Source organism: Macaca thibetana, chromosome 4, assembly GCF_024542745.1.
Source record: "Macaca thibetana thibetana isolate TM-01 chromosome 4, ASM2454274v1, whole genome shotgun sequence".
Taxonomy (NCBI): Eukaryota; Metazoa; Chordata; class Mammalia; order Primates; family Cercopithecidae; genus Macaca; species Macaca thibetana.
In genome coordinates, this window is record NC_065581.1 from 44,516,396 (window position 1) to 44,540,059 (window position 23,664).

General features: G+C 43.8%; 2 protein-coding genes across 4 annotated transcripts in view; one reads left to right on the forward strand and one right to left on the reverse strand.

Moving 5' to 3' along the window:
* The window catches only part of XPO5 (exportin 5), a 53,032-nt gene extending 48,012 nt beyond the window's left edge, over positions 1-5,020 (reverse strand). For both annotated transcript variants that reach the window (XM_050786907.1, XM_050786905.1), the window contains exons 1-3: positions 4,698-5,020; positions 2,225-2,346; positions 1,228-1,300 (exon numbers count right to left, since the gene is read on the reverse strand). In XM_050786907.1, the coding sequence (XP_050642864.1) occupies positions 1,228-1,300; positions 2,225-2,346; positions 4,698-4,802 (300 nt within the window). In that variant the 5' untranslated portion in view covers positions 4,803-5,020. The remainder of the gene's footprint in view (positions 1-1,227; positions 1,301-2,224; positions 2,347-4,697) is intronic.
* The window catches only part of POLH (DNA polymerase eta), a 38,995-nt gene continuing 20,351 nt past the window's right edge, over positions 5,021-23,664 (forward strand). Inside the window, exons 1-4 of one of the 2 annotated variants that reach the window (XM_050786927.1) lie at positions 5,021-5,391; positions 10,951-11,091; positions 11,948-12,082; positions 16,168-16,385. In XM_050786927.1, coding sequence (XP_050642884.1) covers positions 10,955-11,091; positions 11,948-12,082; positions 16,168-16,385 — 490 coding nt within the window. In that variant the 5' untranslated portion in view covers positions 5,021-5,391; positions 10,951-10,954. Of the gene's footprint in view, positions 5,392-10,950; positions 11,092-11,947; positions 12,083-16,167; positions 16,386-23,664 lie in introns of those variants that run through there. The other variant, XM_050786928.1, reaches the window with a different exon arrangement.

The window sequence follows — 23,664 nt, forward strand, 5'->3', positions numbered from 1 at the left end:
AAATAAGGAGTATAGTGAGTAGCTGGTAAAATGGAAGGGTATGAAGGAGCAAATGAATATTTTACCAATAGTTCTAATACTAGAAGACGCAGAAGTATTAGAAGATACAGATTCCATCTTTCATGTCTTTTATTTAAAAAAAAAAACAAGAAAGAAAAAAGGCTACAATTTTGAACATGTTTAAAGTCACATATTCTGTTTTGTGTTTAAAGAGACAGTCATCCAGTCATCACACCTGTAATCTCAGTATTTTGGAAAGCTAAGGTGGGAGGATTGCTTGAGGCCAGGGGTTTGAGACCAGACTAGCTTGGGAAACATAGTGAGACCCTGTCTCTTTAAAGACAAAAACAAAACTAGCTGGGCATGGTACCACATGCCTATAATCCCAGCTACTTGGTAGACTAAAGCGAGAAGATCACTTGAGCCCAGGAGTTCAACGCTGTAGTGAGCTATGATCATGCTAATGCAATCTAGCCTGAGCAACAGAGACCCTGTCTCAAACAAAAAAAAAAAAAAAAAAAAGAAAAAAGTCATATTCTAATACTTGAAACAAATTCATCCCGCATACTTAAAATTCTGCATCTTTTTCATCACTAGTATCACACAGCAGTTGTTCGGAATAAAAGAAAATAAAATAGACAGTGTTTCAATCTGATTTAGATCTAAGAATCTTACTGATTTGTTGAAAATATTTAATCCTCTCTGCCCTGTCTTTATAATTTAAAAAATAGAAGTCAATGCATAAGAGTGATTAATCAAACCTAGTAAGAGACATATACTGAATTATGCTGTTTTTTTTTTGTTTTTTTTTTTTTTGAGATAGAGTCTTGCTCTGTTGCACAGGTTGGAGTGCCATGGCACCATCGCAGCTCACTACAGCCTGGACCTCCTGGGCTCAGGCAATCCTCCCACCTCAGCCTCCTGAGTAGCTGGGACTACAGGCATGGGCCACCACGCTCAGCCAATTTTTGTATTTTTGGTAGAGATGGGGTCTCACTGCATTGCCCAAGCTGCTCTCGAATTCTTAGACGCAGGTGATCCTCCTACCTCGGCTTCCCAAAGTGCTGGAATTACAGTTGTGAGTCACTGTGCCTGGCCTGAATTATGATTTCTTGTGCTGTCTGACCTATTTAGAACCAGTGAATTTTTACACAAACTCTCTATTGAAGAAGTCACGCTTTGCCTAAACTACCTTGGAAACATGTCTCCCAACCACCCGTTCCTTACATTTGCAATCAGCTCCATGACACTGTTCTTCAGATAGACCTTCTCCAATCGAGACATGCCGTTCCACCGAAACCTGGCCACCAAAATGCATAAAGTCAATAGAACCACTTTAGAAGTCTTGCCTTTACAAGAGAATAGCACTGATTTCTACATTTGATTCCACTGGAGATTTCATTACGAAATTATACTTTTGATTTTGTACCCGTCAACAAATGGACAAAAATGATCTACGTTTAACCAAAATATTAACAAAAAAATTCTTGGGAAAAGGTTTTATACATGCAGTGGTCCATTAGCTGGAATCTGCACAAGATTTGTACCACACATCAGTTTCTCCTCATGATTTTATTGATGGGCCAAAATTGAATATACATCTAGGTCAACTCCAACAACGTACTCCAACAAGTGCAAGCAATGTACTTGCTTTTCAGGAAATGCAATTTTGACATCACTCATTTTCTGTGCTGGCTTACAAAATAATTCCAGAAAAACTATGGCTAAGTCTTGAAGGCTACCTCTTCTGGCAGGTGTTGAGGGTAGGACAATCAAGTTAGGAGGGGTTTTCAGTTATTCTCATATAATCCTACTTTGGATATACTACCCAGAGAAAGCACACAAACTCAGAAAGAGAGAGAGAAAAAAGAAAGCCCCAGTGCCTAATGAGAGATTTACTGACCTATACATTGCATTACTCTAAAAAGGCTTCTAGGGCTACTGGCACATAGTCAGAGCTCAGTAAGTATTGGCTAAATGGCAGGTAATAATTGTTGAATGGGTAATATGTACCACACATTTTACATGGATGAAGAAACTAAAGAAAAGAAAGGTTAAATCTTGAATGAGAGCTCCTGTGAGGTTCTGATAACATCTAGGGGATCATTCCTTTCTTCTTGGAGACTGCTCTTCTCTACTCACCTAAACAGCATCTCTATAGGTTATATAAGATATAAAAATATGTTCTCTCAGACTTCAGTGGTAATGTCCAAGAGCTCCTTACTTGACAACGTGTTCCAGGATCTGAAGGCCAAAATGTCTGACGATGGCAATCTGTGTTTTCTCAGCCAACCTCAAGCCACAGGGGACACAGATAGGACACTTTTCTTTAAATTCTTCACAAAACTGAAAGAAGAAAAGTTAGTGTTTCCTTTGGAGGGCTGAGAGAATAGGGACTAAAGAATTTCATCTTAAGAAACTCCAACCAGGGCCACACCTGTCCCAGGACTCTGGGAGGCCAAGATGGGTGGACAACTTGAGTCTAGGAGTTTGAGACTAGCCTAGGCAACATGGTGAAACCCCATCTCTACTAAATATATATATATATATATATATATATATATTTTTTTTTGAGACGGAGTCTCACTCTGCCCCCCAGGCTGGAGTGCAATGGCATGATCTCGGCTCACTGCAACCTCTGCCCCCCAGGTTCAAGTAATTCTCCTGCCTCAGCCTCCCAAAGTGCTGGGATTACAGGTGTGAGCCACTATGCCAGCCTAAAAATATTTTAAAAAATTAGTCGGGCATGGTGGCAGGCGCCTACAGTCCCAGCTACTACTCAGGAGGCTGAAGTAGTGGGAGAATCACCTGAGCTCAGGAAGTCAAGGCTGGAGTGAGCCAAGATCTCACCACTGCATGCCACCCTGGACAACCAGAGTGAGACCCTAACTCAAAAGGAAATTCCAACCTAAGCTATATGTTTAAGTTGCAAAACCTAGATCAATATTATATGGATCTCCAAGCACAGTTGTTTTTAAAATATATATTTAATATACAAATATAAATAAAAAAATATAAAATGTTATATATATACAACATTTCCTCCAAGTGGTGTCCACTCTATTTTATGTATATATATCATATATATATTATCAGTAAAGAATTGATAAACATTTCTTCCAGTGTGATGGTTCCAGATTTTTTCCATGCTGTGGCCAACAGTAGCCCTACTAGTGTTGGAAAAAAATGGACCCAAAGGAATAAGAAATTTTTTGTTAGAGACATCCACCGATGTACATAGGGGTGAAATAACAATTTCTAGGGTTTCTTTTAAAAACCTTCGAGGCAGGGAGAGAGGACAGGCGGTGCAAAAAGCAAATGTGGTAAAATCTTTAACTGCTGAATTTAAGTGACAGGAACATGCAGAATCACTGTCGTATTCTCCCCACTTTTGTGTCTACTTTAAATATTAATAATAGGCCGGGCGCGGTGGCTCAAGCCTGTAATCCCAGCACTCTGGGAGGCCGAGGCGGGCGGATCACGAGGTCAGGAGATCGAGACCATCCTGGCTAACACGGTGAAACCCCGTCTCTACTAAAAAAAATACAAAAAACTAGCCGGGCGAGGTGGCGGGCGCCTGTAGTCCCAGCTATTCGGGAGGCTGAGGCAGGAGAATGGCGTAAACCCGGGAGGCGGAGCTTGCAGTGAGCTGAGATCCGGCCACTGCACTCCAGCCCGGGCGACAGAGGGAGACTCCGTCTCAAAAAAAAAAAAAAAAAATACATATATATATATATATATATATATATATATATATAAAAATAATAAAAACCAAACTAATAGAAGCCAACTGTTTCTGACTCCAAACCCTGTGGCATACATACACGTATTGTAACATTTCCTCCAAGTGGTGGTCACTCTCTTTTTTGAAGTTAACATCACTTTAAAAATGTACAGCACAAGTATTTTCTCCTAAATGGCCATTTCTCACAGCCCACACACGTTGTTTTGTGGGTAAGTAAGCTTGATTGTATTAGGACCCTCAAACTGCAACATACGTCAGTCCCAAGAGCAGAGCATTCGGGTCTCAAGCAAACTACTTTCAGGAAACCAAAGTGCCCTTGTTAAAATGCAAAGTAAGTGGTAGAAATTATCTTTGCGCAAAATAGCCTAAAAATATCACATTCAAAAACATGGGAGAAGTAGGGGTGCGAGAATTTCCTCAGAAAATGTCCAAGACACAAACGAAAGTTAGCGAGAGATGTTAAAGGATATAAACATAAGGGTACTAGAGGGGCTGGAGCTCGGTCAGTTCGGGTCAGAGGAGTGAGCCAGCAAGAAAACGTTTAGTGCAAGGGAGACCATAAAGAATGAAGCTAGTGTTGGGGGCGGGATCTACACGTGCGCCTCGGGAAGGCGAGGGGATGTTGGGTTTGGGGAACGAAAATGGGCGAGGGTCGTGTTGCGAACAAGAGTGCAAAGAGAGGACAGGGGGAGGAGAGGGCTGTGGGAAGCAGCGGCGAGATGAGAAGCAGCTAGGGACCGGAGTGTCCCAGGCAAAGGACAGGAACGGCGAGTAGAGAAGGCGGGGGTTTGGGAGAGGCGCGGAGGGCCGCGAAGGGAAGGTCCCGAAGAGTTGGAAAAGGAGGTCCAGGGACCGCGTGGGCGGGAGACTACCCCAGTTACAGGCGGCACCGGAGCTGCTGGGGCTGGGAGAGAGTGTCGGGATCGCCCCAGGACGCCAGGATCCCAGCTACCTTGAGGGCTTCCAGCCGGTACCGCTGGGTGGAGTTGGGGTCCATCATGACCGTCACCGCTTTCACCAGCTGCTCGCACAGCGCGTTTACTTGATCCATCGCCATGCCTAGCGCCACGCCTAGCGCCACGCGCCGAGAGCGCACACCACTGCAGTCCCGGGACCACGAGGCACGACAGCTCCCTCGGCGAGACCACCCGTTGGTACCGGGCCGCTGCTGGCAAGCGGGGGTGGGAAACTGGAGGAGGAGCGTGAGCACCAGCTCGCGCTGGGAAGATGCCGGCGCTGCGCACGCGCCCGGCCCGCCACTGCGCACGCGCCCGCGGAAGTGGCGGCTCCCGGGTGAAGGTTGAGCCTGGATGGGCGGGGCGGGAAGCGGAAGGGCCGCGGTGCGCAGCCGCGTCAACGGCCCTTCATAGCGCGCGCGCTGTCTGACCTCAGTCTGGCAGCTTCGTAGCTGGGCGTGACGTTCTCGGCTTATTGCTGCTGGGGGCGGTTACCCGGGCAAGCTCCTTTACGACCCCTTCTCGGTTTCTCCGTCGTCACAGCGAATAAATCTCTCTCGAAACTCACTGGCCTGCTCCCAGAAAGGCGAAAAGATATTCAAGAGCCCTTCCGTTTTCCTTCCAGTGGACCCCGAGCCCAGCATTTGCGGCACCCGCTGCTGGCAGTTTTGCCAGGTGTTTGTTACCTTGGTAAGAAAATTTAGAACCGTTCGCTGTCAATGTGTTCAGACTTTCTATGTTGCCTTGGCTATTGGTTTTATAATGTAGCAGTGACTGGGCCAACGTTACGTGAAATATAAATCATGCTAACAGAGATAAGGCCCTGGTACTGTCGTCTAAGATTTTTCTTGTAGAAAAAAGTATGTTTTTCTCTGTAGTTCTTAAACCTCTGTCTTGGAATTATTTTCCTGAATGTATTATTACCTGGTGGGCACTAAACTTGTTTTGTGCGGATTGGGGTAACTCGAGATGTTAAAGGGAATAATTGCAATTAGTGAAGGTTTGTGCAGTTTTGATAGTTGGCCAAGTGCTATACGTAAGATTTCAAAGTAGTGTAATCCTTATCCAAAAGCATGGCTTGGTCAGAAAGTCTGCTTCGTTTTCCATCTTTATAAAGCTCTTGGCCGGTCGCGGTGGCTCACGCCTGTAATCCCAGCACTTTGGGAGGCCGAGGCGGGCAGATCACCCAGGTCAGGAGTTCGAGACCAGCCTGGAGTTTCGCCAACATGATGAAACGCCATCTCTATTAAAAATACAAAAATTATTTTTGCATTTTTAGTATTTTTATACAGGCGTGGCGTCGCGCGCCTGTAACCCCAGCTACTCGGGAGGTTGAGATGGGAGAATCGCTTCAACCCGGGAGGCGGAGGTTTCAGTGAGACGAGATGGAGCCATTGCACTCCAGCCCGGGCGACAGAGCGAAACTCCGTCTCAAAAATAAATAAATAAAGCTCTTGCTTTCTCGAGTAAATACATAAACGGAAAACCTCAAAAGCTTTATTATCTGTTAAAGTCTGCATGTCTGTTTTTGTGATTGTGTGCTTAGTAAATGGTTTGCTGAACTTAAATCACCGCTTCCTATTCCTGCTCCACTTCTGGTATTTGGACCTAATATGGTGCTTAGCCCGTGTTTTTTTTGTGACAATACTATTCGTTGGCTCAATCTGTTCCAGTACTACAGAAAAGCCCCTTCAAAGTAAAGGGATTTCTGGCATGTTATGGTTTTAACTGGTAAATGTTTAAAGTATCACATTCTGCCTGTTTTAGGCGAGTGGTCGATTGGAATTTATAAGGAATTAATGCTTTGACTACTGTGATTTTAATTATTTTTCTTTCCACTCACCCTCCTGCTTTGCAGTTGTAAGACGTTTTTTTTCAAGGTAGTTGTTAGTTTTTGAAATACTTCTTTTAGAATACAGTTGGGTGCTCACTCAACTGTATAACCTGTGTTTCTCGTATTTAAATCATGGATTGCTGGTGTTTCGATTGTCTTATGTAGATCTTGGCTCCCAAACTGCTGCATATTGGAATTACCTGGAGAGCTTTTAAAAATCTCCGTCCGGGCGCGGTGGCTCACGCCTGTAATCCCAGCACTTTGGGGGGCAGAGTCGGGCGGATCACTAGGTCAGGAGATAGAGACCATCCTGATCGAGACCATTTCACTTAACACGGTGAAACCCTGTCTCTACTAAAAATACAAAAAACTAGCCGGGCGTGGTGGCACGCGCATGTAGTCCCCGCTACTGGGGAGGCTGAGGCAGAGGAATCGCTTGAATCTGGGAGGTGGAGGTTGCAGTGAGCTGAGATCTCGCCACTGCACTCCAGCCTGGGTGACAGACCGAGACTATGTCTAGGAAAAAAAACAAAACAAAACAAAAATCCCCATGCCAGGCTGAGCGCGGTGGCTCATGCCTGTAATCCCAGCACTTTGGGAGGCCGAGGTGGGTGGATCTTCTGAGGTCAGGAGTTCGAGACCAGCCTGGCCAACATTGTGAAACCCGGTCTCTACTCAAAATACAAAAATTAACCGGGCGTGGTGGCATGCGCCTGTAGTCTCAGCTTCTTGGGAAACTGAGGCATGAGAATCACTTGAACCCGGGAGACAGAGGTTGCAGTGAGCCGAGACTGTGCCATTGCACTCCCACCTGTGCAACAAGAGCAAAACTCTATCTCAGAAACAACAACAAAAGAAAAAAAAAAAACCCATGCCCAGGTCATACCCATACCGATTAAGTTAGTATATACAGTTGTGGAAGTCAAATATCAATAGTATTTAAAGCAGCCTGACCAACATGGCAAAACCCCTTCTTTACTAAAAATACAAAAAGGCTGGGCGGGGTGGTACGCACATGTGTAATCCCAGCTACTCGGGAGGCGGAGGCCGAGGCAGGAGAATGGCCTGAACCTGGGAGGCGGAGATTGCAGTGAACCGAGATTGTGCCACTGCACTCCAGCCTGGGCGACAGAGCGAGACTCTGTCTCAAAAAAAAAAAAAAAAAAAAAAAAAGTAAAAGTTCCCAGGTGATTTTAATGTATAGCTAATTTTGGGAGCCACTGCTTTGTAGTTCTTCTTCCAGATTACTAAAAATGTTAAATAATAGTTGGCATCCACTCTCAAGCATGTAAGGTTTGTTCTTGCAAGCTACCATTTGTACCTTTTTGTATGTTTATCTGTTAGATTGAGTTTTCTTTTGTGTTTAAGAAATTTACATTAATAGGTAGAAAAATCACAGAATGCTACAAAGTAATTGTTACAGGCAAGAGCCACTGATGGGTGCTTAGTGATTGAAAGATTGAAGAGAAACAGAATGTTTGCTGTCTGAAAGTATCTTTGATATTTTTAAGTTACAAAAGGAAAATAGCAACTTTATAATGACAAATGTGGCAAAAAACATTTCACTGATCATGGTTAAATAGGTACTAAGATATATTGACAGCATGCATTCCCCCCCCCATCACTGCCATTATATTCTTGCCAAAAATGCATAATCTTAATCATGAGAAAACATCAGACAAACCCAAATTAAGAGGCATTCTCAAAATAACTGTCCAGGCCGGGTGAGGTGGCTTACGCCTGTAATCCTAGCACTTTGGGAGGCCGAGGCGGGCGGATCACAAGGTCAGGAGATTGAGACCATCTTGGCTAAGGTGGTGAAACCCTGTCTCTACTAAAAATACAAAAAAAAAAAAAATTAACTGGCCGTGGTGGCAGACGCCTGTGGTTCCAGCTACTCAGGAGACTGAGGCGGGAGAATGGCATGAACCCGGGAGGCAGAGCTTGCGGTGAGCCAAGATGGCTCCACTGCATTCCAGCCTGGGTGACAGAATGAGACTCCGTCTAAACAAACAAACAAACAAACAAAAACCAACTGAGCAATACTCTTTAAAAGTGTCGTGGTTGGCCGGGCCGGGCGCAGTGGCTCACTCCTATAATCCCAGCACTTTGGGAGGCCGAGGCAGGCAGATCACCTGAGGTCAGGAGTTCGAGACCAGCCTCGCCAACATGGTGAAAACCCGTCTCTACTAAAAATACAAAAATTAGCTGGGCAAGGTGGCAGGCGCCTGTAATCCCAGCTACTCGGGAGTCTGAGGCGGAAGAGTCGCTTGAGCCCAGGAGGTGAAGGTTGTGGTGAGCTGAGATCGCACCATTGCACTCCAGCCTGGGGAACAAGAGCGAGACTTTGTCTCAAAAAAAAAAAGTGTCATGGTCATAAAAAACAAGGAACAACCGAGGAAATGCCACAGATTGGGGGGAGTAAAGTATGTAGTTAATAATATACCAACGTTCATTTTTAAATTTTGATAATTATGTTAAGTAAGATGTTAACATCAGGAAACTGGGAGTAGGAGAACTCGACCATTTTTGCAATTTTCTGTAAGTCTAAAAGTATTTCAGAGTAAAAGGTTGACATTTTTCGTGAATGCTATGATGTTATATATTATTTTCTCTTTCTCTTTTCCCTGAATTTATACTTGAGGTTTGTCTATCAGCTAGATTCAGTATTGGTTCTCTTACCCTGGTGACGTGCATTTTAATTTCCATTTCCCCATGACTAATGATGGTGAGTCTATTTTTATGTGCCAATTGGCTATTTTTGTATTTTGTGGTCAGTTCTTTTAAGGATAAGTGTTTTTAAAGCTTTTAATACCTATTGCTTTCATAAAATTGTACTAATTTATTCTTATGCCAGCAGTACAGGTTGAGTATCTGTGATACTATGATATATGTATGTTAGTTTTTGTCCATGGTTCCTAGCTCATAACTCCCCTAGCTTTTGTTATAATGTTGGAGCTCTTGAAGCAAGCCTCAGAAAACAGAATCTCTCTCTGACTTTCACCTGCCCAAAGCAGGACTCTCATCTTCCCCTGCCTTTCTGATTATGGGTCATAAGACTTTCATTTCAGAAGAGGTCCTACCCCATACCCTGGAGGAAGGAATGCTACCCAGAGAGGCCGGGAAGAATCTGAACAGACAGGCCTTGCTGAGTTTCCCCAGTCTATTAATATTAGATCATATATTTTTTCTCCAGTCACATTTCTACATGTGTGTCAGTCATGCCCATCTAATGAAGTCTCCATAAAAGGCCCAAGAGGAGAGGGTTCGAAGAACTTCTGGACAGGAACAAAAGGAGGTTCCTGGAGAGTGGTGTTCCCAGGGAGGGCATACCTTGCCATGTGTATCTCTTCAACTGTATATCCTTTATAATAAACTAATAAATGTGATTCCCTGAGTTCTGTGAGCCACTCTGGCAAATTAACCGAACCCAAAGAGGGGCTCATGAGATTCCCAATTTATATCCAGTCAGTTAGAAGCACAGGTAAAACAAACTGTGGCTTGTGATTGACTTCAGAAGTAGGGAGCAGTCTTGTGGAACTGAGCCATCAACCTGTGAGATCTGTCGCTTTCTCCAGGTAGGTAATGTCAGACTCGAATTGGAGGATACCCACTTGGTGTCTGCTGCAGAATTGATTGCTTGCTTGTTGGTGGGGAGAAATCCTCACACATTTGATCACAGAAGTCTACCTTGTTGATTGTTGTTGAGTGAAAGAATCTTAAAAACAAAAACTATTTTTTCCACTCAGGGTATCCCTAATGTGAAATTTGAAATCTTCCAAAATCCAAAACATTTTTTGCACCAACACAGCCAAAAGAAATATTTATTAGAGCATTGTAGGTTTAGGATTTTTGGATTACGGATGCTTAACTGGTGATTATAATGCAAATACTGCAAAATTTGAAAAAATGCAGTCTCAAGCACTTTGGATCCCAAGCATTTCAGATAAGGGATACTCAACCTGTATATTTAAATGCCTATTTCTTTTTTTTTTTTTTTTTTTTTGAGACGGAGTCTCGCTCTGTCCCCCAGGCTGGAGTGCAGTGGCCAGATCTCAGCTCACTGCAAGCTCCGCCTCCCGGGTTCACGCCATTCTCCTGCCTCAGCCTCCGACTACAGGCGCCCGCCACCGCTCCCGGCTAATTTTTGTATTTTTTTAGTAGAGACGGGGTTTCACGTGTTAGCCACGATGGTCTCGATCTCCTGACCTTGTGATCCACCCGTCTCGGCCTCCCAAAGTGCTGGGATTACAGGCTTGAGCCACCGCGCCCGGCCTTAAATGCCTATTTCATTCTTGTTAGTTTCCATGCTCCCATGCTCATGGTAGCTCATCAGTGAAAGAGTGGAATTACAGTTTTCCCTAGCATTTTGGATTAGGTGTTTTTCTAACTGTCCATAAAATGTTGTGTTACAGAAAAATGGCTACTGGACAGGATCGAGTGGTTGCTCTCGTGGACATGGACTGTTTTTTTGTTCAAGTGGAACAGCGGCAAAATCCTCATTTGAGGAATAAACCTTGTGCAGTTGTACAGTACAAATCATGGAAGGGTGGTGGGTATGTATCATTGTTATTGTTACAACTATTCAACGGTAACACAGTGGCACTGTGGCAGGTCCTTTGTTGTGGTGGTGGCGGTGACAGGGTCTTTATTGTCCCATCCAGAGTGCAGTGGCACCATCAGCTCACAGCAGCTCTTACCTGGGCTCAAGTGATCATCCCTCTTTTTTTTTTTTTTTTTTTTTTTTTTGAGACGGAGTCTCACTCTGTCACCCAGGCTGGGGTGCGGTGGCCGGATCTCTGCTCACTGCAAGCTCCGCCTCCCGGGTTTACGCCATTCTCCTGGCTCAGCCTCCCGAGTAGCTGGGACTACAGGCGCTCGCCACCTCGCCCGGCTAGTTTTTTGTACTTTTTAGTAGAGACGGGGTTTCACCGTGTTAGCCAGGATGGTCTCGATCTCCTGACCTCGTGATCCACCCGTCTCGGCCTCTCAAAGTGCTGGGATTACAGGCTTGAGCCACCGCGCCCGGCCGTGATCATCCCTCTTAAGCCTCCCAAGTAGTTAGAACTACAGGAGCACCCCACTATGCCAAGCTGATTTTATTTTTTGAGGGGTGGGTAGAGATGGGGATTGGTTGGCGGGGCAGAGCTCACTATATTGCCCAGGCAGGTCTTGAACTCCTGGCCTCAAGCAGTCCTTCTGCTTTGGCCTCCCAAAGTGCAGGAATTGCCAGCATGAGCCACTGTGCCTGGCCCTACTTTTGAGATTTCTGAACTGCTTTGTTTTGGATTGAATGATGGCATCTGTGGTCAAAAAGTTTCTGATATGTTTATAGATTACTTGTGTAAAATGTTACTTGTTTTTGCTTGTGATCATGTAATATATTTTGTTTCCTTTTTTTTCTAACCTTAGAATAATTGCAGTGAGTTATGAAGCTCGTGCATTTGGGGTCACTAGAAGTATGTGGGCAGATGATGCTAAGAAGTTATGTCCGGATCTTCTACTGGCACAAGTTCGTGAGTCCCGTGGGAAAGCTAACCTCACCAAGTAAGAAAAAAACATTATTTAAGGAGACATGAAGGAGTCGAAAATAATACTCCATGAGTCTAGGAACTGGTGTTTTGAATTTGTTCCATGTAAATAACATCTGAAAAAATTCTTTTTGGTCAGCCATCTTGTCTCTGTGAAATGAAAAACAGATTTTAATACTGTGTTTTGGGGACAGTTCAAAACCATTATAACATATAAGAGTTGCTGCCTTTCATATCTATTCAGTTCCTTGATTGTTCAAAATTGGTTGTTAAATTGAGACTTAATACCAATTCCCATGTTCTCCATCCAAAATTCTAAAGTATTTGAAGTAATTAAATTGACTGTGAAACATAATTTTTCCAGGAAAGGCTGAGTCAAACTGACATTCTAGTACAATATCAGGAATTAGTTGCTATAATTGAACAATATCAAGGGAGATTTCTTTGTTTTTAGATTAAGCTATCTCTCTGCAAATACTAGAAGTTTCGCCTTGGATTGGGGGATATGTATCAGCATAGCTAAGTCAGAGGTAGGCACAAACCCCAGCCTTTAATCCTAGCAGCTAATATGTATTGAACCTATTATCACATGCCACGCACAGTGTTAAGCTCTCTGTAGGCAATATCTCTATTAAATCTGACATCGTTATAAGGTAGGTACTAATATTACTCCCCCTTCACAGATAAGGAATCAAGTTCAGAGAAGTTAAATAATTTAAGTTAGGCTGGGGGTGGTAGCTCACGCCTATAATCCTAGCATTTAGGGAGGCTGACGTGGGCAGATCACTTGAGTCCAGGAGACCACCCTGGGCAACATGGGGAAACCCCGTCTGTAACAGAAAATACAAAAATTCGCCAGGCATGTTGGCACACACCTGCAGTCCCGGCTACTTGGGAAGCTGAGGTGAGAGGATTGCTTGAGCCTGGGAGGCAGAGGTTGCAGTGGGCCCTTATCGCACCACTGCACTCCAGTCTGGGTGACAGAGTCACACCCTGTCTCAAGAAAGAAAAAAGTTCAGACAGCTAAGTGAAAGACTGAGGATCACATGTGTTTTTTAAGATTCTAATATCTATGTTCTCAAGATACACTGTGCTATGTGGTGTGGTATAGGAATCATGCTTTGACTCAGGACCTGAGATACTTCTGAATTCTAATTCTATGAATTAGAAGTCTAAAGGTAGAGTAGCATAGCCAGACCCACATTGGAATTATTGCTAGAAAAGAAGATAGACTTGACTGAAGATTAAGTTTTCCAGATACTCTTAAAAATGCCTTGCAGTGATTTGCTCAAGAGGCTGTGAGGAAGCACTGAAATCAAGTATTGTTTTGGAAAAACTCAAACTATGGTTTTCCTCTCCTCTCTCACCACAAGAACGATCAACACAGAAGACATCTATGACTAAAGGTGTGGAAGTATTTCCCCACACACCAATCAGCAGACACCAGCTGTGTGTCCTCCCAGTCAATTCCAACACTGTCTACCTGGAGATGGCTTCAGATTCCACATGCTGAGGGCTCAGTACCACAAGAATACCCCCTCCTTCCTTTCCATCACAAGTCCAGGCTTTTAGAACGTCTGAACAGCTGGCTTTAAGTTGGGGTTCCTACAATCCCTTCTTTGGATTAATTTGCTGAAGTGACTCACAGAACTCAGGAGAACACTTACTTATGTTTATTGATTTATTATAAAGGATATTATGAAGGATACAGTTAGGTTGGGCATGGTGGCTCACACCTGTAATCTGAGCACTTTGGGAGGCTGAGACAGGAGGATTGCTTGAGCTCAGGAGTTCGAGACCAGCCTGGGCAATATATTAAGACCTCGTCTCTACCAAAATTAAAAAAAAAAAAAAAAAAAAGAAACACACACAAAATTAGCCAGACATGGTATCATGCAGCTCTAGTTCCAGCTACTCGGGAAGCTGAGGTGGGAGGATCACTTGAGCCCAGGAGATTGTGGTTGCAGAGAGTCATGATCAAACCGCTGCATCCAGCCTGGACAGCAATGAGATCCTGTCAAAAAAAACAGGAAGATGAAGAGATATATAGAGCAAGGCATGTGAGAAGGGGTGTGGAGCTTTCATGCCCTTCCTGGATGAGTCACCCTCCAGGAATCTCTACCGTTACAGCTGTTTGGAACCTCTCTGGACCCTGTCCTCTTGCGTTTTTAGGGAGGCTGCATTATGTACTCATGACTGATTAAACCGTTGGCCATAGGTGATCAACTTGACCTGCAGACCTCTCCTCCTCTCCCCTCCCCAGAAGTTGAGGGGGTAGGGCCAAAGGTTCCAACCCTTCTGAAGCTATTATTCAACATTAGCATACAAAAAGACAAAACTTGGGTGATTCCAAGGATTTCTGGAGTTGTATGCCAGGAAACTGAGATGAAGACCCAATATATATTTCACAATATTGCAAGTATCCTTTTCTGGCTTTGTACGTGAGCATATTGCTCTTTCTTTTTTCTTTTCTTTTTGTTTTTTGTGAGTGGGGGATGGAGTTTCACTCTTGTTGCCCAGGCTAGGGTCCAATGGTGGGATCTCGACTCACTACAACCTCCGCCTCTTGGGTTCAAGTGATTCTCCTGCCTCAGCCTCCCGAATATCTGGGATTACAGTCATATGCCACCATGCCAGCTAATTTTGTATTTTTAGTAGAAACGGGGTTTCTCCATGTTGGTCAGGCTGGTCTTGAACTCCTGACCTCAGGTGATCCACCCACCTCTGCCTTCCAAAGTGCTGGGATTACAGGTGTGAGCCGCCGTGCCTGGTCTTGCTCTTTATTTTCTTTGAGGCCTATCTTCTTCCTGGCTCAAATAATGATTAAAAAAAAAAAAAAAAAAAGTCAAGTGTTTCTCTAATTTGAGAATGTTTTAGAACAATGATTATACTAGTTTTTATGGGTGTCATGGTGAAGAGGTACCAGTGTTTTCATTTTTATGGTAAATGTAAATTCAATAGGAACAAAGAACTGGACACTACAAAGCAGGTCCAAACCAAAGCAAAGAAAATATCTGTATAGTGGCCGGGTGCGGTGGCTCATGCCTGTAATCCCAGCACTTTGGGAGGCCAAGATGGGAGGATCACCTGAGGTCAGGAATTGAGATCAGCCTGGCCAACATGGTGAAACCCCATCTCTACTAAAAATATTAAAAAATTAGCCGGGCATGGTGGCAGGCGCCTGTAATCCCAGCTACTTGGGAGGCTGAGGCAGGAGAATCGCTTGAACCCAGGAGGCAGTGGTTGCAGTGAGGCCAGATCCCGCTATTGCACTCCAGCATGGGGGACAAGAGCGAGACTTCATCTCAAAAAAAAAAGAAAAGAACAAAATATCTGTATATTGTCACAGAAAACTAGCTATACAGGCAGAAGAGCTGCTTATTAAAGTTTGAATAGAAGACATATGGTGAGATTGGTATGTATACCCTGAGGACGGTTGTCTGCCCACCCAGACATATCACCACATTCTAGGTGCTTATCTTCGGTTTGATAATTTGAATATTAGTATATCCATAAATGGTTGGTTAAGGCATGTGTGTGTATGTGGTGATGACCAGTTTACATGTTAACCAAACTCACCGTTGACTGAAGTATAAAATCCATATGCCAGTTTGTTAATTTATGGTGAGAAATATTATCCTGGGGAAGACCATATGCTCTGGTTCACTGATCAGTGCAGTGTTCCATGTAAATCACCCTTTTTTTTTTTTGAGACAAAATTAGAAGCAGAAGATTTCTTGGTGGATATATGAAAATAAAAAGAATAGGTGATCACAGTAATACACAAATGTGAGGCATTTCTTTATTTTTTATAGAGTTCCTTGTCATATAGACGTGTTCATAGTCTGAATGCTTTCTACCTTGGTAGTTCTGGCATTGTGCTAAAAATATTTGCCTCCGTGGTTCTTCCTTTTCCATGCTTCTATTATTGACCATCTGCCTGCCTGTTGACCCTTTCAGTTACTACTTTCTAGTCTCTGTTAAGCCACATGTCTCTTGATTATGTATATTATTGTTCATTATGGCAGGGTGGGAGTGGAGCAGACAATCTCAAGGTTGCCTCTGTTTATTGCCTGCATGAATGATCCTTACACTTCTTAGGTACCGGGAAGCCAGTGTTGAAGTGATGGAGATAATGTCGCGTTTTGCTGTGATTGAACGTGCCAGCATTGATGAGGCTTACGTAGATCTGACCAGTTCTGTACAAGAGAGACTACAAAAGCTACAAGGTCAGCCTATCTCAGCAGACTTGTTGCCAAGCACTTACATTGAAGGGTTGCCCCAAGGCCCTACAACAGCAGAAGAGACTGTTCAGAAAGGTACTTCCATAACATCATATTGCTTCTGCTTCCTGCCTTTGGAACCTGCTTTGCTTGGTCATGCTGATTCTCCATGGAATAATTGAAAGGAAACTTAAACTACAGCCTGAATGAATCACAAGGACTTACATGGAAGCATATACAAATTTTCTTATCTTTCCAGGTATATGGCTGTTGAGAAGCTGTGAAATCTGTATGAAAGTAAATTTCTCTTTTAGATGTAACTAGGGCAGGTTAATGTTATCAGTAGAAGGCAGAGGCCTGGCGCGGTGGTTCACGCCTGTAACCCCAGCACTTTGGGAGGCTGAAGTGGGTGGATCATGAGGTCAGGAGTTCAAGACCAACCTGGCAGCATGGTGAAACCCCATCTCTACTAAAATGCAAAAATTAGCTGGGCATGGTGGTGCGTGCCTATAATCTGCTACTCAGGAGGCTGAGGCAGGAGAATTGCTTGAACCAGGACCCAGGAGGCAGAGGTTACGGTGAGCTGAGATCTCACCACTGCACTCCAGCCTAGGCTACAGAGGGAGACTCCATCTCAAAAAACAAAAAAATCAATAGAAGGCTGACTAAGCACTTTGTCATTGGTGGCTTAATTTTTATTATTGTAACTTAGTGTCTTGGTTAACTAATATATAAGAAGGGTGAGCTTTTTAAAGGGGGACCTCAGGTATAGGGAGTTGAGTGATTCAAAATTTCTACTCACTTCTTAGCACATTATTACATGGGCTGCACAAGGCCCTTCTCATTGTATTTTGCTACTTTTACCCTTCATAGTGATTTTCCCACTTCCTCTGTACCCCCCTCACCCTCTTGTACCCACTGATATACTTGATATATCTTAGATGTGTATATATCTCTTCTCTTCTCTATTTTGAGATGGAACGTCACTCTCGCCCTGGCTGGAGTGCAGTGGCACGATCTCAGCTCACTGCAACCTCCGCCTGCACGGTTCAAGCAGTTCTCCTGCCTCAGCCTCCGGAGTATTTGGGATTATAGGCATGTACCGCCAAGCCCGGCTAATTTTTGTATTTTTCATAGAGACGGGGTTTCATCATGTTGACCAGGCAGATCTCGAACTCCTGACCTCAAATGATCCACCCGCCTCGGCCTCCCAAAGTGCTGGGATTACAGGCGTAAGCCACCGCACCCGGCCTATATCTTTATAAGTTACCCAGTATTGCTTTGTATATGTGCTTTTTAATTACAAGATGATTTTGTGCTATTAATAGATCTCATTCTTTTTCTTAATTTTCCCTCAGTAGTGACCTTAGAGATCTCTCCATGTGGCTGTATTTATTTGTAATTGCTGGCTTCGATGGCTGTTACTTGCAGCATAATCCATGATATGGACCCACCATGTTTACAGACCATTTTCCCTGGTGACAAATTCATTGATTGCTTCTAATGTCCTACTGTAACAGTTTACATTCCTCCTAGGAGTACATAAAAGTTCCTGTTTCCCCCATATTCTCAACAACTCATATCATCTAATGTTTAAAAATAGGCCGGGCGTGGTGGCTCAAGCCTGTAATCCCAGCACTTTGGGAGGCCGAGACGGGCGGATCATGAGGTCAGGAGATCGAGACCATCCTGGCTAACACGGTGAAACCCCGTCTCTACTAAAAAAATACAAAAAACTAGCCGGGCGAGGTGGCGGGCGCCTGTAGTCCCAGCTACTCGGGAGGCTGAGGCAGGAGAATGGCGTGAACCTGGGAGGCGGAGCTTGCAGTGAGCCGAGATCGTGCCACTACACTCCAGCCTGGGCGACAGAGTGAGACTCCGTCTTAAAAAAAAAAAAAAAAAAATTTGCTGGCCAGGCGCAGTGGCTCATGCCTGTAATCCCAGCACTTTGGGAGGCTGAGGCAGGTGAATCACGAGGTCAGGAGATTGAGACCATCCTGGCTAACATGGTGAAACCCCGTCTCTACTAAAAATACAAAAAAATTAGCCTGGTGTGGTGGTGGGCGCCCGTAGTCCCAGCTACTTGGGAGGCTGAGGCAGGAGAGTGGCATGAACCCAGGAGGCGGAGCTTGCAGTGAGCTGAGATCGCGCCACTGCACTCCAGCCTGGACGATAGAGCGAGACTCTGTCTCAAAAAAAAAAAATAAATAAATAAATAATTGCCAATATAATGTTTGTTTGTTTTGCTTTAATTTACATTTCTGTGATTACTAATTGAGATTGAAGATCTTTTCATACACTTGTAAGCCAGCTGAGTTTCTGCTTCTGTGATTTACCTTTTTATAATCTTTGCCCATTTTTCCATGACAAATGGTAAAATTATTTATTTTTTGATTTGCAAGAGTTCCTTGTATATCCTATCCTAATTATTAGTTCCTTGTCTTTTTTTTTTTTTTTGGAGATGGAAGTCTCACTATGTTGCCCAGGCTAGAGTGCAGTGGCTATCAGTGGCTATTCACAGGTGTGTAATTATGGCTCCACTGCAGCCTTGAACTCCTGGGCTCAAACAGTCCTCCCACCTCAGCCTGCAGAGTAGCTGGAACTACAGGTATGCGCCATCATGCCTGGCTAATTTTAAAATTTTTTGTAGAGATAGGGTCTCACTATGTTGCCCAGGCTTTTGTTTTCTACTTGGATATTGATGTGTTAGGAAATGATAAATGGGTTTTTTAAAATAAATTCATTTTTTACTTTATCTATCTGAAAAAAACTTGTGATACAATCTGTATGAAGTGTTTTAATAACATGTACTTGAAGGTTAATTTTTTTTTTCTTATATTTGAATAGAATTAGAACAATAAAAACTTGCTTTTGTGGCCGGGCACAGTGGCTCACGCCTGTAATCCAAGCACTTTGGGAGGCTGAGGTGGGTGGATCACGAGGTCAGGAGTTCAAGACCAGCCTGGCGAAGATGGTGAAACTTCGTCTTTACTAAAAATACAAAAAAATTAGCTGGGTGTGGTGGCACGCGCCTGTAATCCCAGCTATTTGGATGGCTGAAGCAGAGAATTCCTTAAACCCAGGAGGCAGAGGTTGCAGTGAGCCGAGATCGCACCACTGGACTCCAACCTGGGCGACAGAGCAAGACTCCATCTAAAAAAAAAAAAAAAAAACTGCTTTTGTGATAATGTTAGATTATGATAGTCCTAGATTCCAGGTCTAAGAATTTGCATAAGAATGAGGGTTTTTTTGTTTTGTTTTGTTTTTCTTTGAGACAGAGCCACTCTATCACCCAGGCTGGAGTGCAGTGGCGCAATGTCGGCTCACTGCAACCTCCGCCAGAATGAGGTCTTTTTTTTAATTGAATATTATGAAATTCAGTTGTATGCCCCCAGAGCAAGTAATTCTGCATAAGTTTCATGTTTTGGCTGGGCGTGGTGGCTCACACCTGTAATCTCAGCACTTTGGGAGGCCGAGGCTGGTGGATCACCTGTGGTCAGGAGTTCGAGACCAGCCTGGCCAACATGGTGAAACCCTATCTCTACTAAAAATACAAAAATTAGCCAGGCACGGTGGCAGGTGCCTGTAATCCCAGCTACTTAGGAGGCTGAGGCAGGAGAATTGCTTGAGTCCAGGAGGCGGAGGGTGCAGTGAGCCAAGGTCACGCCACTGCACTCCAGCCTGGGCAGTGACAGAGCAAGACTCTGTCTCAAAAAAAAAAAAAAAAAAAAAAATGTAAGATGTAAACTTTGCTTTTGCTGCTGAACAATTGTATGATATGCCTTTAATGTGTTTTGCAGAAGGGTGGTAGTAAAACTGCCCAGGGAAGCTTGTGACTTAAGGAATTATTTTATTTTCTGATCCTGATAATGCAAACTATGTCAAGCTAGAGGCTGCAGATCCTTTAGTTCTTTGGACAAAATATAATGGACAATAAAGATGTGCCACTTATAAAGGAAGCAAAATCATGGCACATAAGCTTTTGATATTTGATATTTTATTATTCTGGGACCAGAGTCAGAAGTTTAATTATCGTAAGAAAGGTGTTCTTTGGTCTTACCTTTCCGTACCACATCTTATTATATAACTTTCTTTTTTTAAATTTCCATGTGCAACACTGATTTTTTGGTATCACCCAGGCTGGAATGCAGTTGTGAGATCTTGGCACACTGCAGCCTCCACCTCCGGGGTTCAAGTGATTCTCATGCCTCAACCTCCTGAGTAGCTGGGGTTGTAGGCATTTGCCACCATGCTGGCTAAGTTAAAATGGTCCAGAAAGTCACACAATTACAATAAATTATTCATATTTTTATTTCCCAAAGCTAATATATACTAGTATAAGTTGTTTTAAATGATGGGTGTTTTAATAGTATTTATTGTTCTTAATATATGCAAGCCTTGGTGTTTCAGGAAAATAGATAATTAAAAAAAAAAAATGCACAAGCCACTGTGCTGAGGAACTTTATTTTAAAAAACTACCTTTTGGCCTTGCACGGTGGCTCACGCGTATAATCCCAGCACTTTGGGAGCCCTTGAGATCAGGAGTTTAAGACCAGCCTGGCCAGCATGGTGAAACCCCATCTCTACTAAAAATACGAAAATTAGCTGGGCCTGGAGGTGCACAGCTATAGTCCCAGCTACTCAGGAGGCTGAGGCAGGATAATTGCTTGAACCTGGGAAGTGGAGGTTGCAGTGAGCTGAGATCGTTCCACTGCAGTCTAGCCTGGGCAGCAGAGCAACTCTGTCTCAAAAAAAAAAAAAAAATTAATAAACTATCTTTTAATCCTCATAACAGCTATATGAAGTGCAGTTTGTAGACAAGGAAACTGAAGCTTAGAGAATTATGTAACTTGTCCGAAGTCATATGGTCAGTAGGTTATGAAGCCAATATTTGAACCTTGCTTGACTGCAGAATGTTCTTTTAACAATTATGCTCTACTTCTTATGATCATACATGGTGGCTCATGCCTGTAATCCCCATCACTTTGTGAGGCCAAGGCTGGGGGCTGGGGAGATGGGGGGCACATGGGGGGGTTGCTTGAGTCCAGGAGTTTGAGACCATCCTTGGTGACATGGTGAAACCCCGTCTCTACAAAAAATACAAATTAGCTGGACGTGGTGGCATCTGCCTGTAGTCCTAGCTACTTGGGAGGCTGAGGTAGGAGGATCGCTTGAGCTCAGGAGGCAGAGATTGCCCCGCCAAAAAACAGGGTTTTTTAAAAAGTTTTTTTTCTTTTTTGAGGGGGAGTTCGCTCAGCTCACCCAACCTCCGCCTCCCAGGTTCAAGCAATTCTCCTGTCTCAACCTCCTGAGTAGCTGGGATTACAGGTGTGCACCACCAGGCCTGGCTAATTTTTGTATTTGTATTTTTAGTAGAGACAGGGTTTTACCATGGTGGTCGGACTGGTCTCAAACTCCTGACCTGGTGATCTGCCCGCGTTAGCCTCCCAAAGTGCTGGAATTACAGACGTGAACCACCATGCACGGCCCAAAAGATAGTTTTTAAAAATAAAGTTCCTTGGCCTGGCACGGTGGCTCACACCTGTAATCCCAGCACTTTGGGAGGCCGAGGAGGGTGGATCACAAGGTCAGGAGACCGAGACCATCCTGGCTAACATGGTGAAACCCTGTCTCTACTAAAAAAAAAATACAAAAAAAATTAGCTGGGAATGGTGGCGGGCACCTGTAGTCTCAGCTACTTGGGAGGCTGAGGCAGGAGAATGGCGTGGACCCAGGAGGCAAAGCTTGCAGTGAGCCAAGATCACACCACTGCACTCCAGCCTGGGCAACAGAGCGGGACTCTCTCAAAAAATAAAATAAAGTTCCTCAGCACAATGGCTTGCGTGTATTTTTCTTTTCTTTTTTTTTATTATCTATTTTCCTGACACACCAAGGCTTGCACATATTAAGAACAATAAATACTATTAAAACATCCATCATTTAAAATAGTGTATACTAGTATATATTAGTGAGCCAAGATCATGCCACTACACTCCAACCTGGATGACAGAGTGTCACTCTGTCTTAAAAAATATAACAATTATGTCTACTTCCTTTTACAGATAAAAGGTTAAGGATTTTAATGTGGTACTTGGAAGCTAGCTAGAATAGTTGAAGGAGAGGACTTCGTGATAGATAAACTTGCAATAAATCCTAAAATATAGATGTGTTTAAGCAAAGGAAAGAAGAACAGAGTTGAGTAGTAAGAGCTTGCTGGGTACGGTGGCTCAGGCCTGTAATCCTGGCACTTTGGGAGTCCGAGGTGGGCAGATCATGAGGTCAGGAGATTGAGACCATTCTGGCTAACATGGTGAAACCCCATCTCTACTAAAAATACAAAAAACTAGCCTGGCGTGGTGGTGAGCGCCTGTAGTCCCAGCTACTTGGGAGGCTGAGGCGGGAGAATGGCGTGTACCTGGCAGGCAGAGCTTGCAGTGAGCTAAGATCGTGCCACTGCACTCCAGCCTGGGCAACAGAGCGAGACTTGGTCTCAAAAAAAAAAAAAAAAAAAAAAGAATAAAACCTGAATAAAATAGGGTGGTGGGGTGGGTTGCAATGGATATGTGAAATATTTTAAAGTAGCCTTTGTTGACTAAAATGCCTGCATAATGAAGAATGAAAGAAAGAAAATAAGCCAATATTATTGTGGGTTTTAAGCCCTTAATAGAAATAGGGAGTTGGTTGGGAAAGAACATTTGAGAAGGAAGACAAAGTTTGATTTTAGTTATGTTTAGTTGGAAACTATAATTAAAAATTCATGGGGCCGGGCGCGGTGGCTCAAGCCTGTAATCCCAGCACTTTGGGAGGCCGAGATGGGCGGATCACAAGGTCAGGAGATCGAGACCATCCTGGCTAACACGGTGAAACCCCGTCTCTACTAAAAAATACAAAAAACTAGCCGGGCGGGGTGGCGGGCGCCTGTAGTCCCAGCTACTTGGGAGGCTAAGGCAGGAGAATGGTGGGAACCCAGGAGGCGGAGCTTGCAGTGAGCTGAGATCCGGCCATGGCACTCCAGCCTGGGTGACAGAGCGAGACTCCGTCTCAAAAAAACAAAACAAAAAAACAAAAAAAAATTCAAGAAAAGTTCTTCTGTAGGCAGTCAGGAAAAGTTCGTCTGTAGGGAGGTAGAGCTGAGGGATTAGAGTGTAAGTTTGGGGATAAAGATTTGTATGTACTCAGCATAAGATATTTTCAAGGTCCTAAGTCCCAAGCAACATCTAACTTAAAACAGCTTGTCAGGGAAATAAATCTAGTGCCTCGGAGTGGATTTTAAGTTACTCAGCTGGAATCCACCTCTAAAAACATGTAAATGTTTAAAAGCTTGTATTGAGGCTTGAGTTAATTGTGAATATTTTCTAATTGAAAAAAAATTTGG